The 14,217-nt window shown below is 41.9% G+C and overlaps 1 protein-coding gene across 3 annotated transcripts in view; it reads left to right on the forward strand.

The window, feature by feature from the left end:
* The window catches only part of MYLK (myosin light chain kinase), a 318,148-nt gene that overhangs the window by 108,625 nt on the left and 195,306 nt on the right, over positions 1 to 14,217 (forward strand). For all 3 annotated transcript variants that reach the window (XM_077118124.1, XM_077118122.1, XM_077118123.1), the window contains one exon: positions 5,582 to 5,749. In XM_077118124.1, coding sequence (XP_076974239.1) covers positions 5,585 to 5,749 — 165 coding nt within the window. In that variant the 5' untranslated portion in view covers positions 5,582 to 5,584. The remainder of the gene's footprint in view (positions 1 to 5,581; positions 5,750 to 14,217) is intronic.

Consider the following 14,217-nt stretch of genomic DNA (forward strand, 5'->3'; position numbering starts at 1 on the left):
TCCTGTGGGTCAGCTGGGAACGGCTGGGGATCGGTTTGCTCTGGGATTAGGAGCGATTAAGGAATTTGCTAAGATTTGAGTGAATTGCAGAGAGGATCAGTGGGGAGAACGGGAGCTGTGAGTGCCTGGGGTATTTGCACATGGGTGGCTTTGCCCTCCTCTGATGTGCTACTGGGGTGGATTCGAGGCAGGCTGCCAGGCTGGCGGTGGGGAGCCTGCTGGAGAGCTGTTCCCTGTAGGAGACTTAAGAATGGCATTTCCAATATGCCCTGCAGACTGACAGGGTGCTTAAAGAAAATGATACTTTAAAATGTGTACACTTTAGGTAGGGAAGGGGACAACTGGTTTCTCTGTACTTATTCTGCATTATAACCTGATGCCTGATTTTAAACTTTTTTCCTGAATCTTTTTGTATCAGAGTCCCACTATTTTGGCCCTCGTCAAATATGTTTCTTTCTGGGTTTAGGAGATGATTTACAGTGCTTCGGATCAAATTAAAGTTAAATTAACTCAGTGCTGCTTTGAATCACTAATAAATTATATTATTTGTGAAAACTTCCCTTCGAGATAAGCTTTGGCCCAGGCGTTTTCTGTGGGGGCTTCCAGCTGTCAATCTGCTGCTCTTTTTGATTCCCTCCCCTTTTTTCTTCTCACATACTTCTCCTTTGAGCTGTATTTAACTGGTATTGAATGAAACTCCTTAGCTAGGTGTATTCGATTCCAGTCACTGAACACGGCTCTGCGGATAGAGAAATTATTGCAGAAATCACTCAGCCTCTCTGGTCTTCTAGAATAGAATGTGATAACCAGGCTGGAGGAGAGTTTAGAGGGGAAGTAGAATGGTTCCATCTGATTTATTATTATTATTCTTTTGATACAGCATTCAAAATATTTCAGTAACCATTAGTGGCAGTGTGGAAGGAATCTGTTTATGCTGCTGATGGCAGTGGGTGGGGTGATGGGCTGAGGGAGAGTGGAGCTGTTTGGTGTGACTGGCCAGCTTGATGCTGAGCTGTGGTCCTACCCCTGTGATGGGGGAGGAACTCTCCCTTCCAAATCACTTCGCAGGGTCCCGGATGTTTCCTTGCTGGATTGACTCGCTTGTTCCTTTTCTAACCTGGTGTTAGACTCTTCCTGGGAATGGATGACTCTTGTGTTCTGTGTTCTTGAGTCCAAGCATATTCCTTTTGATGACTAGCATCCAGAGCCTTTATTTAGGAGGCTCTATGAGGACCTACATGGACCTCAGGAGGTCTTGGATCAAGAGGATTTGTAGAGAAGATTCTGAGCCTGAGCTGCCACTCCTTGTTTCCAGCTCCCCAGAAAGCAGAGGTAGAAAAGAGTCCTTTGTCTTCCACAGTGGGGCCTGAGAGCAAGGAGGAGGCATAGTCCCTACCTTCTTCCTTAGCACAACCTCCCCAGGCCTTTGCTTATTGCATCTCCCACTACTGGGGACAGCAAGAGATCCCTCATCTGGGCTGCAGGAGCCTCCAGGAAGCCAGCACACAATGACTTTGGAATCAGGCCTTTGTTTGATTTCCACTTCTTAGCTGTGTGACTTGGACAAGTGTAGTCAGCTTTCTGAGCCTTGGTTTCTTCCTTTGTAAATGGGGGGATAATCAGACCTGCCTTGGTATTGAATGAAACTGAATGAGCATAATGTTGGGCACCATCTTGCTTACTCAGTAGTGCCACTAGAATAGGTGTAGCAATGCCCAGGGAAGCTGCCAGTGGACCTTAGGTCCTCCTTTGTCCACCTTCTTATGGAAGTCAGCTGTCCGCCCCTTATTGCTGTTATCCAATCATCCCACACAAATACTTTGCCCTGAAGAGCTGGCTTGGGCATTAATTACTGTCCTTGGTGAAAAGGGTATGTGCCCAGCTGGATGGGGAAACTGGGCTCCCTTGGGGAACTGGGGTGATGTTGACAGCTACTATTTATTGAATGTGTTTTACCTATATTTTTATTTCAATCCTCCCCTCGATCCTGCAAAGTTGATATTATCATTTCCATTTTACAGAAAAGGAAACAAAGGCCAAGAAAGTTAAAATAAATTATCCAAGTTCAAACAGCTGGAAAGCGGCAGTGCTCCTGGATTTGTGGCAGGGTCACAAATGTCTGATTCTTATGATAGCTGCCCCCCACCCCCACCCCAGCCCTAGTCCTGGCTGCACAGAGTGTATCAGTCACTTCTCTTAGTGGCAGTGGTTCCCTCTGGGGTTTTATGGTCCCGTGCAGCTATGCACAATCTAAGATCCCATTCCTTGCCCACTGCCACGTTACCATACTCACCCTCTAGCCGCCCCCCCCCCCCACAGACATACACGCCCGTAAGTGTTCCTTGTGATGGCCGTGCTATCCCATAGTAGATGTCCAATAAACATTTTAACTGAATGGCTGAACATATCCTCATTCTTTCTGTTAAAGTTATATCATGAAGGTTCCCAAACCATTAAATTCATAGCATTATTTTCTTTTTAAGCATAAACCAATGGAGCAGCCTGATATTCTACTGTAAGTTCTTGCTGTTGGGTGTTTAACTGGATAATTTTTTTTATTTTCAGCTTTTGCTACAATGAATAGTATGATTAACATTCTTACCTTGGCTACATAACTGATAGGAGAGCCCGATAATACCTTTGTAACTGTGGAATTACTGGAAAAAGAGATGAGCGTCTTTTTAGAATCTTATGCCGCATCTGCTTTCCTGAAGATTGTACCAATTTATGTCCCTACCAGGCAGGGATGAACATGCCTGTTTTACTGTGATTTCACCAGCTTTGTATATTATCTCTTTTTTAAAATGTCAATGTGATTAGTTAAAAAAATATATAGTATCTTGTTTTGAATTTGCATGTTTGGGTTATGCTCAAGGCTAAGTCGTTTCCATTTCTTTATTGGTGGTTTTGTCTTCTATGTACTGTCCAAGGCATACCTTCTGCCCATTTATCTGATGGGCCACTTTGCCTTTACATGTAAAATATCGTAGTCCTTTGTAATTGTTGCAAACAATTTATCCTAGATTATCACTCATTTTTAATATTGTTTGTGGCATGGTTTGACATACAAGTCTTAATTTACCTATGTGTGGTAGCAGCTCCCGACTTCTTCCCTTGTTACCCCGACCCCAGACTCCCATCCTGTTAGCCCATTCTGACAGCTCACAGGAGGCAAGAGGGCCTAGTGGTTAGGATTAGGGGCATCAGACTGCCTGGGAGTGCCAGTCCTGACATCTACTAAATACATGACCTTGTGCCAATCCATAAAATGGTGATGATGAGATTATCTGTCTCATATTGTCCTTAAATGAGCTATCATTTGTACAGTGCTTAGGTCAGTTCCTGGCAGATAGCTTGTGCTACATAATTGCTTTTATTGTTACCTGTGGTAGTGAGTCTGGGAATCTTATCATTTGGAGAGGAATCTGCTTGCAATGCCAATACCTTATCAGTGAAAGAGAAAACTGGGCTTTTCAAGCAGTGGATGTTCCCTGTAGGAAACAAACCTAGGCCTTTGTTATTTTGTCATTATTCATAAGATGTATCCGTATTTTATTTTTGCTAGATATTATTAAATGTAAGCAAACTGATTACATGTCCTGAACAGAACTATTAATTTGTGTTACTTTGCCTGACTCACAAGCATGGGACTTTAGAGTGTAGCCAAATATCCAAAGAAAGTGAACAGAAAAATAAAAACTAGGGATATAGTTCCTCTTCAGTTCAGTAGCTGTTTTTTAGGCATCGTGGATTTCATGGTAAGACAATGTCACAACCCCAAGCAGTCTCAGCCTGATAAGGCTCCTACCTGGATTTGGGACCTGGAATGTATTCCAGGTGGTGGTGGCAGGTGTTCAGCTGGGCTGGAGCAGTGTCCTGTCCTGTGCCTTGGCTGGGATCTCACCACCCAGCATCCCTTGATGGCTGCCCGCTGTTTTCCTAACCTGGGTCTCCACCCCTTTCCAGTGGATTTTGTGAGACCCCCACTCCTCCCATCTTTCCAGCAGATACCCTCTTTGTTTATGAAAACCAGAGTCAGTTTCTGTTGTTTGCAACTAAGAACCCTAATTGGTACCTGTAAATAGCTCCACTTCTTGACTTAATCCTAAGGAAATAATCAGGAATTCAGACATATATTTAGGCAAATATGTTCATCATAGGCTTTATTATCATAAAAGAGATTTATAACTATCCAAATAACCAGAAAGAAGGAGATAGTTATATAAGCTATGATACATCCATATGATAATATTCTTAAACAAGGTTTCTTAAAGGCAACCCCCCTAATTTTAAGAAAAATTCTGGGAAAAAATATAGACTATATAGTGTGTGTTCTCAACCATGTAAAATACTGTATCTTTCTATGTTCATGGGAAAAAAATGTGAGGGAGATGTACCATCATTCTATGTCAGAGAATTATAGATATTTTCACATTTTTCCTTTAGACTGTGTAGCATACCAGAAGCTTTGGAACCTAATAAATCTGGTTCCATTCCCACTTCTGCTACTTGCTAGCTGTGCACTAGGCAAGTTATTCCACCTTTCTGAGCTCAGCTTCCTCATTTGCAAAGTGATGATTATATACTTTCTGGGTGGGCTTGTTCTGAGGATTAGAACAAGTGGGATAGTGTGTCAGGCACTCAAGTGCAGTGTCTGGCACAGAATGGGTTCTCTATAAATGAAAGTTTATTCTGTTTTCCAATGAAATATTTAAAATTGAGAAAAATTGAGCATTATAGAAGAACATCCCAGTACGCAGGTACTGTGTTACTTCTCGCATCAGTTCCTCTGTTCACACTAGCCTCACCAGCCCCTGTCAACATCTTGTCTAATACCAGCTTGGCCTCAGGTCAGGAGCCTGAGGTATTCTTGCCAGCAACGCCACTGTTTTGCCTTGCTGCCTTGGGCAAGTGACTTACTCTCTCTGGGCCTCATTATAAATGGAAGAGTTGGCCTGAATAATCTTAAAATGCCTCTCCTTGCTGACATTCTATGACCTTTGAGTCTTTTTCACAGTCTCCAGAGGTAGGATGTCCTCCCTAATCTTGCTTAGTTCTCTTCATTAAACCAAAAATTTTTCAACTTAACCACACTCAGGATCCTTGCCATATTAATCCCAAACTACTTTCTATTCTTGACATATGTTCTGTTTTCTTTAGCTTGTGACTTCTCACGGTTTAGGGAAAGGCAGCTTTTACTTTTTACACTTGCCTAATGCAGCATGTTGTTTCTGCTGGATCAGTGAATATTGAATACTGATTATAGATACCTATTGTAAACTGAAAACTATCCATTTTTCTCTGTTCAGTCTCCAACTGCCCTTTTCTTAGAGGAAGCAACAGTAAAAAGATAGGAAGTTTTCCTTGAGGTTTGAGGAGTCAAATGTTTGGCTCTTGTATATGTAAGACACAGAGTTTCTCATTCCCAGAGACAAACTCAGGGGGACCCTGGCCTAGTTGGTTACTCACTCCATGTGAAAAACAACACTGGGGCTCCAACCAGCACGACAGATGCCTGCGAGGGAAGACGGTGCTGAACTTTGTCTGCTCTGACCTGGTCCTCTTCCTTCCTGTTTTACAGACCATGGGGGATGTGAAGCTGGTTGCTTCAACACATGTCTCCAAAACCTCCTTCAGTGTGGATCACTCAAGAGTTGGCTCCATGCCCTTGACTGAGGCCCCTGCTTTCATTTTGCCCCCTCGGAATCTCTGCATCAAAGAAGGAGCCACCGCCAAGTTTGAAGGCAGGGTAAGAAGTGAGGTTGGATGTGAGGGGAGGGAGGAGCAGGGATCATCCATCCTTCTAGATCCTTTTCCTAAAGAGCAGGCTGAGTCTGGTAGAAGGCCTAACTTTCTCTTACATCTACATATAAGGCGAATGTATGCTAATTTGCCCTATTTCTTTTGTTTAGGGTGGACATTAGTGGTATTGGAGAGCTCAGGGTAGTGGTGGGGTTGGGGAGAAACACTGGAAGTTGACCTTCCTGAGATCCTTTGCTGTTAAAGTAGATTGTGTTCTGGCTATGTGATACCTGATTATGAAGAAGATACAGTGCTGGTAGCAGGAAGAACGCAGCTTCAGTTTAAATACATGCCCTTAAATCCATCTGGACAGTTGAATGCTAACTGTAGTTTTTCTCTTGCTTCTTCCCTAGAAGGAGTTTTTCGTTAACTGACTTCTTCATATATATACTCTGTACACCCAGGGTAATGGGAAGGGAGAAAGGACCCCTTATTTCAGTTAGTTTTCTTCCTGCTAAAAAATATTGGCCTCTTGCCCTTACTAGGCCTCCATTTTTTTTTCTTCTGCAAAATGGGCATGATAATTCCATGTCTATCTTTATACTAGAAAGGATAAGAAGGAGATGGGGACATTAAAGAATAGCTATAAGAATATCTAATGTTATGCCCCATTGAAGTGACTTTTACTAAAGTGCTGGTTTCAGTTACTAGAAAGTTGAATCATCAACTTGACATGGGAGATGCATGTAGAATTTTCTGGGAGGTTTGTAAATAATATTTGTCCTGGGATTAATCATGAGGGATCTACCTGAGGAAATCCAGTAGAAGCTAGAAGGCTTTGGTCTGAGCATTAGCAAAAGACACCTGAGGTGATGAGGGATTCCTAGAGTGCACTCTGAACTTACAATTTAAGAGTGGATCTCTGGACGCTCATAGAAGGGGTCAATTGGATCACTCTTCCTAGATGACACTGAGCCTTACCTTTGTTTAAGTAGCATGGTTGCCAATGGTTGCTGACTTGAAAATGGCCCAGGGCTGCCCTGGATTGTGGGCTGTGAACAGACCTGCCTGTCTGGTTAAGACTGTTGCTGAAGGATTGGACGTAATAGTCCTTGTCATACCTTTTACTTGAAAAAGGTTGTAGGAGAATGTTGGTGTTATTCCTCAGGGATCTGTTTCTTCTCTCTGGGTACCACCAGGATAAAGATTCTACTTTGTTGACCTGGTCCTCCATCCTCTCATTACACAGCTGGTATGAAAGAAGAAATAGGAAGAATCCCTGGGGATTCCGAAATAGCTTAGATGTCTACAAAAATGAATGAAATTCTGATATGTGCCACAGAATAGATGAACCTTGAAATCGTCATGCTTAAATGAAGGAAGCCAGACACAAAGGCCACATATTGTATGAGTCCACTGATAGGGAATGTCCAAAATAGGCAAATCCATGGAGACAGAAAGTAGGTTAGTGGTGACCAGAGGCTGAGGGGGAAGGGGGATAGGAAATGGCTGTTAATGAAGATGGGCTTTCCTTTTGGGGTGATGAAAATGCTCTAAAATTAGACAGTGTTGTTGGTTGTACAACTTTATATATGTTCCTAAAAAAACACTTAACTATATATTAAAAAATAATAAATAAAAAATAAACTTAAAAGAGAATGGAAAAGGCTTAGACAGAAAAACTGATCTTACCTCCACAACCACCCCCATTCTAATCCTCTGGAGAGATGAACTCCTTCCTCACAATCAGACATTTGTAGCAAGGAGGAGATGACGTAACTTCCTTATAGTATGGCATGAGGACGCCTTTGCTTCTTGTGTTAGTTTTCTGGGCTGCTCAAGCAAATGCTGTGCAGTGGATTCGTTTAAACAATGGGAATTTATTAGCTCACATTTTTGATGATGGGAATAAGTCCAAATCAAGGCAACACTTTCTTCCCAAGACTGGTGTTTGGGGCTGGCTGCTGGCGATACCTGCCTGGTCCTTGGCGCCTGTGTCACATGGCAATGCACAAGGCGACCCCTCCTATCTGCTCCCTTCTTTTCCAGATTCTGTTGAATTTCAGCTTCTTGCTTCCTGTGGCTTTCTCTCTGTCTGAATTTCATTCTGTTTATGAAGGACTCCAGTAACAGGATTAAGACCCATCAGTGGGCCACAACTTAATGAAATAGCCACATCAAAAGGTCTTACTTACAATGGTTTTCAACCACAGGAATGGATTAAGTTTAAGAACATATCTTTCTAGGATATATTCAGCTCCAAACCACCACACTACCTTTGCTGACTTTGGAGGTCATGAACGAAACATGCCTTTGAGTTATGTAATCTTGACTCTTCCGACATAGGGTCAGATAGACTAAGTACTGGCCAGCACACTGCAGTTCTCTTTCCTGATCAGTTATTCCCTGATTGGCAAGTCATATCCTTAATAAAGATATGTTGTTATCTAAAAAAAACCTAATTGACTTTTTCTATATTTCTGGCCTATAGGGGTGTGAGTAGAAAATGAGTTGGTGGGTAGTATTTCATAAAGTAAAAAAGTATAGCAATGAAGTACTCTTAGAGTATTGCCTTCTTTGTGTGAAATTTCCTCTTGCTTAGATTGATGAAATACTTGACTTTGCATATTACATGTGGAAAACATAAAAAAAAAAAAGAATGTGTTCCTTAAATGTCAGCCTGCAATGCTACTTTGCCACTTACCTCATGATTGGAATTAACCCAGAACATCGAACATCGTCTTGACAGCATTCTAGTACATCGTGAATGCAGAAGGAAGACTTAGTCCAAAGATGTTGAGATGTCTGTCTCCATCTCAAGACCTTGCAGAGAGAAACTTGCAGGTAGAAACTATTAAAAACTTAACAAAACAAAACTTCTCTGAAAACTAGCCTGCTGCAATTGTGTATTATTCCTTTTGCAAAGAACTCAAAAGAGAAACTTTGATTCAGGGAAGGGGGTGACCCCAAATGATTCCAGAATGATGAAGCTGGTTGTTTTGACATCACGAAATGAAGCTAAACAGGGGGTGTTTGTGGCCCGGTGACTCTCCGAAAAGTGAAAAGAAAGGGATGTTAACCTGGAGTGACATGGCCATTGAACAGGAGTTGGAAGTCATAAAAGACTGAGCTCCACTCAGGGTCACCCACTGAGACTAGTCAGTGGTGATCTGCCTCCAAAGCATCTTAATCTTCACTGCAGCAACCACTTGACCTGCAGGCCCTGGAACAAATCCTTTTCCTAGATGCTCCTTCTGGCTCCTTCTTGTGTCAATTTCATGCTACCTCAGGACCTCAGCTCCCCGGTAACTGGCTCTTGCAGAATTACCTTATGAACGAGCAACTTTAAAAAATTAAACCTTCAAGCTACTTCTCAGGCCCAAGTTGACCCCTGTCTCAGCAAGGATCTGTTTCTTCCTTGCTGCAGCCCTCAGGAACTCTGCCTGCTTTCCTTCCCTCCCCACTTTCAAGCTGTCACCCCCCATTTGAGCCCTCAAGCCTGAGTATGGAGGGTTCAGCCACTTTCCAGCTCTTCTGAAGAGGTGCACAGAGCCCCTCCCGTCACTGTAGGGAAACACAGTGGAGAATGCAGATAGGAGGAAGTTATAAAGATTAACACCCACCTCCTAAGCCCTTAAATGGATGTTGGTCCAAATTTGTGCTTTCTGTTTTTATTCTTAAACGAGGTAAAACTATCTCTCCCCTGCCCTCATTTCCTTTTTATGCTTAGTTTAGGCAAAGAACTTAATGCACACCTTCCTCCAATAAAGTCCCTCTTTTTATCAAGAAGGCTGGGGTGGCATTAAGGTGGGATTATAGATGTCCCCTTGTGGTTCATTTGTTTTTCTGAGAAGCTCGAACTATGAGATATTCATTTCTTTGGACCTTGGTCCCCCATATCCATCTGGACTTTTCCATTTTGTGACAGATACTTTGGACAGCCACCACGTTATCCATTACCAGTCCCTTTGCTCTTGCCCTTTTCCACTTTAGGGGCTGCTGTAGAAAATTCCTTTGTAGCTAAGTATGGCCCAGTGACATATTCTGGTTGAAGTTCACTAGGGAGCTCCTATGAAAAAAAACCATCACTGGTGATTTCATATTCCACCCCTTACCCCTTCCTGCTTTGAATGAAGATGTGATGCCTGATTCTAGAGCAGCCATAGTAAAATCATGAGGTAATAACAAGTATATAGAGAATTGGTTGTGGTGGGAGGAGGGGCTACAGTAGAAGGAACATTAAGGCCAACAACTGAGATAAAAATTTTAAGGTTTAAAAACTTTCTCAGGATTTTTTTGGGGGTGAGGGTGGAGCTACTGACTTTTTATTTGTTTTCGCCCTGTGATAGTTTGAAGCTGTTATGTGCCCCAGAAAAGATAATGTTCTTAAAGTTTAATCCACTCCTATGGGTGTGGACCCATTGTAAGTAGGATCTTTTGATGAGTAGGACCTTTTTTATTTTTTATTGATATATATTATGTATTCACATACCATATAATCATCCAAGGTGTTGTAACCAATGGTTCACAATATCATCATATAGCTGTGCATTTATCATCACAATTGACTTTATCTTTTCTTTTTTGTGAAAAATAACATATATACAAAAAGATCAATAAATTTCAAAGTACATTACAATCTGTCGAACAGATTTCAGAATTTGGTATGGGTTGCAATTCCACAATTTTAGGTTTTTACTTACAGCTGCTGTAAGATACTGGAGACTAAAGGAAGTATCAATATAATGATTCAGCATTCATATTCAATTATTAAACCCTACCATCTCTGTATAACTCCACCATCATCTTTGATCTTTCTCCCACTCTTTAGGGGTGTTTGGGCTATGCCCATTCTAACTTTTTCTTATGTTGGAAGGGGATTTCAATAATATAGGATAGGGAGATGGAACTAGTTGATATCTGGAGAGGCTGGCCCCTCTGCATTTCAAGACTTACAGATAGGATTTTTGTATGCGGAAATTTTACACTAAGTATCCCTAACTGATAAACCCTTAGTGAGACGCATGGAGATATTGCCTCCCTATTTATTTTATTATGAAATAAATAGGGAAGATGACATAATACAGAGAAGACCTAATATTTCCTTTCAGCCCCCTACCAATTCAACAACAGTGATGGGAGTACCTTATTCTGAAATGAATGTAGCCCTGCCGTTAAAATATTCAGAAGGACGGGCCACGGTGGCTCAGCAGGCAAGAATGCTCACCTGCCGTGCCAGAGGACCCGGGTTCGATTCCCGGTGCCTGCCCATGTGGAAAAAAAAACAAACATTCAGAAGAGTTCTCTCCTTCCTGACTGTGGACATTTGGCTTGAACCCATAAAGCCTAGGGTTTATGAGAGGACATCAACCACCATATGAAGTTGAATGGTGAATTAATTTCATTATCTGCTTGATCAGTGTTAACTGATCAGGCCAAATCTACCACCCCACCCCACCCCCCAGCTCTTTTATTTTGTCTCTGCCAGCCTAAAGCTTCAGGAGCTTATATTTTCATAAATTAGTAAAGCCTTGGCTCTATATCTCATCAGTACCAGCTTTAGACCCAGGTAGCCAAAGAGTCTATGCCCTCAGCCCATACTCTAGAAACCCCTCTTCCCTTGTCCAGCTGTCCTTTGCCATAGAGTACTGCATCTGTCTGCTTAAGGGGGGGCCTTCCTACCAGAGCCAGACTCCCCCCAATATTCTAGATACCCAGGACCCCGGAATTCTCTACCAAATTTCCTGAGCCTACTTCCCAGGCCAGTGTGGTCTTCCTCCTGGGAGAGGACGCTGCTAAGCCTGAGGGGGTCGTCAAGGGACAGCTGAAGGCATGGGGAGATGAGGAGGTGGATGAAACTTGGATGTGGGGCTCTGTTTTTGCCAATATTTGTAAGAGGATCCCCATAATACAGGATGAAACTGGGATGGAAAGAAAAGCCAACAAGACTGTACCATTGCCTGAGTGTGTTGCTAAGCTTCAGGGACAGCTCACAACCTCCATTTAGAGAGAGCTTGGGCCTCCCAATGTTAGGATTAGGATGAAAGTCCTCTAGCTGACCATGTGGCTGCTGAAGAACCAAGGAGCTCCTTCCCCTACCACAGTCATGTATGCATGGAGAGAATGGTGGGGGAAATACTGAAATTACTGGAGATTTCCTTCCCTCTGCCCTGGAGTTCATTCTTATCAGAAAAAGCAAATGTGGTGATAGCCCTGATCATGCTGTGAATCAGATGAGCTGACACTTTGGTGTCCCTTAAGAAGTAGAGGACAATGAGGTTTCAGAGCAGACTGCAGATCTGTGTTTATTGAAGTGTGCTTCCCAGTAAAGGGCTAACCCTGGGCTTATCTAGGTATTTTAAATTTTAGATTGTGGAGGAAGAGAACTTGAGAAGACCTGGCGTGAGAAGACATGACCAAATGAGTAATTCCTCAATTTTCACTTTAACCAATAGTAGTATCCTTTTCTCAATAACTTCTTCCCAGTTCACTTCAAATTCAGAAGCAGTCAACCACTATGCTTAGCATTTTAAGAAAGTTGAAGTAAGTGTCAGGCCAGCTTTCTCTCCTCAGGAGTCTTAATAGTATGGTTTTTGGAGAAAAACATGCATATAAAACAGCAGGATATGACAGTGTATAATTAGATACTTTAATTATTTCAATAAATAGTGTGTTCTATGGGTAAGTAGAGGATATTAAGTTGAGTTTTGCAGTGGCTTGAAAACTGGTTTCCTTTTTCCTGACTTCTGCCCTTCTAGTTTATCCTTCATACTGCCACTTAATTAGTCTTCCTAAAATGTGAATCTGATCTGGCCCCTGCAGCTGGCTCTCCATTGCATTGCATTCTTCAGCACTGCTTAAAGGCCTTTCATGATCAACTCTTAAGTCTCTTGACATGTCTCCTTTTCTCCTTTTCCTCCCTTTAACATAACCCTGAGTCCTAGCCCTTCTCACCTGCCCACACATACAGAACACGAATGCTCTGTTCTGGTCTTACCTTTGTGGAGAAAGAGACAACTATCAAAATACTGTATCTTCCCTACTGATTTGGAGTTAGAAATGGGGGTGGGGGTGATAAGAAGGGAACTAGTATTTATTGATGATATATCTGAGTCGGTTATGTTATCTTAGTCATTTTATCCCCATGAGGAGGTAGCTTTTATCGCCATTTTTTTTCTGTAGAGGAAAGAACCTTTGGGCTCAGAGTGGTTACAGAACGTGTCCTGGTTATACCAGGAAGTGATGGAGTCAGCACTTGGGGCTCCAAATCTTGTGTTCCTTGCACTATATGATGCCACCCCTTTTACGTGTGTTATCTGGTTCCTTGAACTCAGTGACTGTTATTCCTCTTTTGTGCCCAGCCAGCCCATGTTGGGTGCTCAGGAAATGTTTGGTTCTCCTGGGGAGAACCAAGGGGATAGGTCTAAGACTCAGGACTTCTTGCCAGTCAAAGCATCATGATTTGGTCCCACGCTTCTTGTCCAGGCTATCTGCTATCTCTCCTTCTTCCCCTCACTCCCTGCCTGGCCTTTCAGAGTCTTCGCTGCTCCCCACCTGCCTCCCCTTTATACTGCTCTCTTCTCTTCCTCAGGCTCTGCCTTTGTTCAGAAAATTCTGCCTCCTCCCTGAGTAGTTAAATCTTATTCAACCTGAAGATTAGATTTAAATTCTCTCTCCTTCAGGCTACTTTCCTTAAGAAGTTTTCTTTTAAAGCATTTTATTAGAGAATGGAAGAGCTTTGGTCATAGGATGTAGAATATCTGCAATAATCACATAAGGTCAATCATGACTAATAGCACAGGAAAGAGTTGACTGCTTTGGTCTTTTAAAAATATATTATTCATTAATCATCTCTGTGCCTATAACTTTGTTATTATGAAAAAATTATTTAAATGTTGAGCTATTTTTAAAACAAAAATTCAAACCAAGTGGAAAATTCCTTGTCTTGACCTGCACTTCCCCTTTGCAGAAGTAACTACTGACAATTTTTGTATCCTCCCAGAAATGGTTTCTGCAAATATAAGCACATATCTCCATATGCTTTTTTTTACACACAAATGGGCCCAAATGTATATATTGATTTGTAACCTGCTTTTCTTACTTAACATCTTTTGGCATTTTTTTTTGTCACATTAGCACCTAAATCTAACTCATATATAATCTTGAGCTTTCTAATCCTCAATTGCTTCCTCCTCTGAACTACTATAATACTTGTATATAATTAGTTTTTGCTTTTTAATCAATTTACAATTTTATTAATTATTGTCTTATTTTCTTATGATTCCTCAGTGAGAGTAAGTTGTTCGAGGTCTATAGCTGTATGTCTAAAAGGATAGCTAATTGCCAGATATGGCTATTTAAATTTAAATTAATTAAAAATGCATTGAACATTCAGTTCTTCACTTGTACCTGCCACATTTTAAGTGCTCGGTAGCCACACATAGCTAGTAGCTGCTGTGTTAATGCAGATTATAG

Source organism: Tamandua tetradactyla, chromosome 10, assembly GCF_023851605.1.
Source record: "Tamandua tetradactyla isolate mTamTet1 chromosome 10, mTamTet1.pri, whole genome shotgun sequence".
In the NCBI taxonomy this organism is placed as follows: Eukaryota; Metazoa; Chordata; class Mammalia; order Pilosa; family Myrmecophagidae; genus Tamandua; species Tamandua tetradactyla.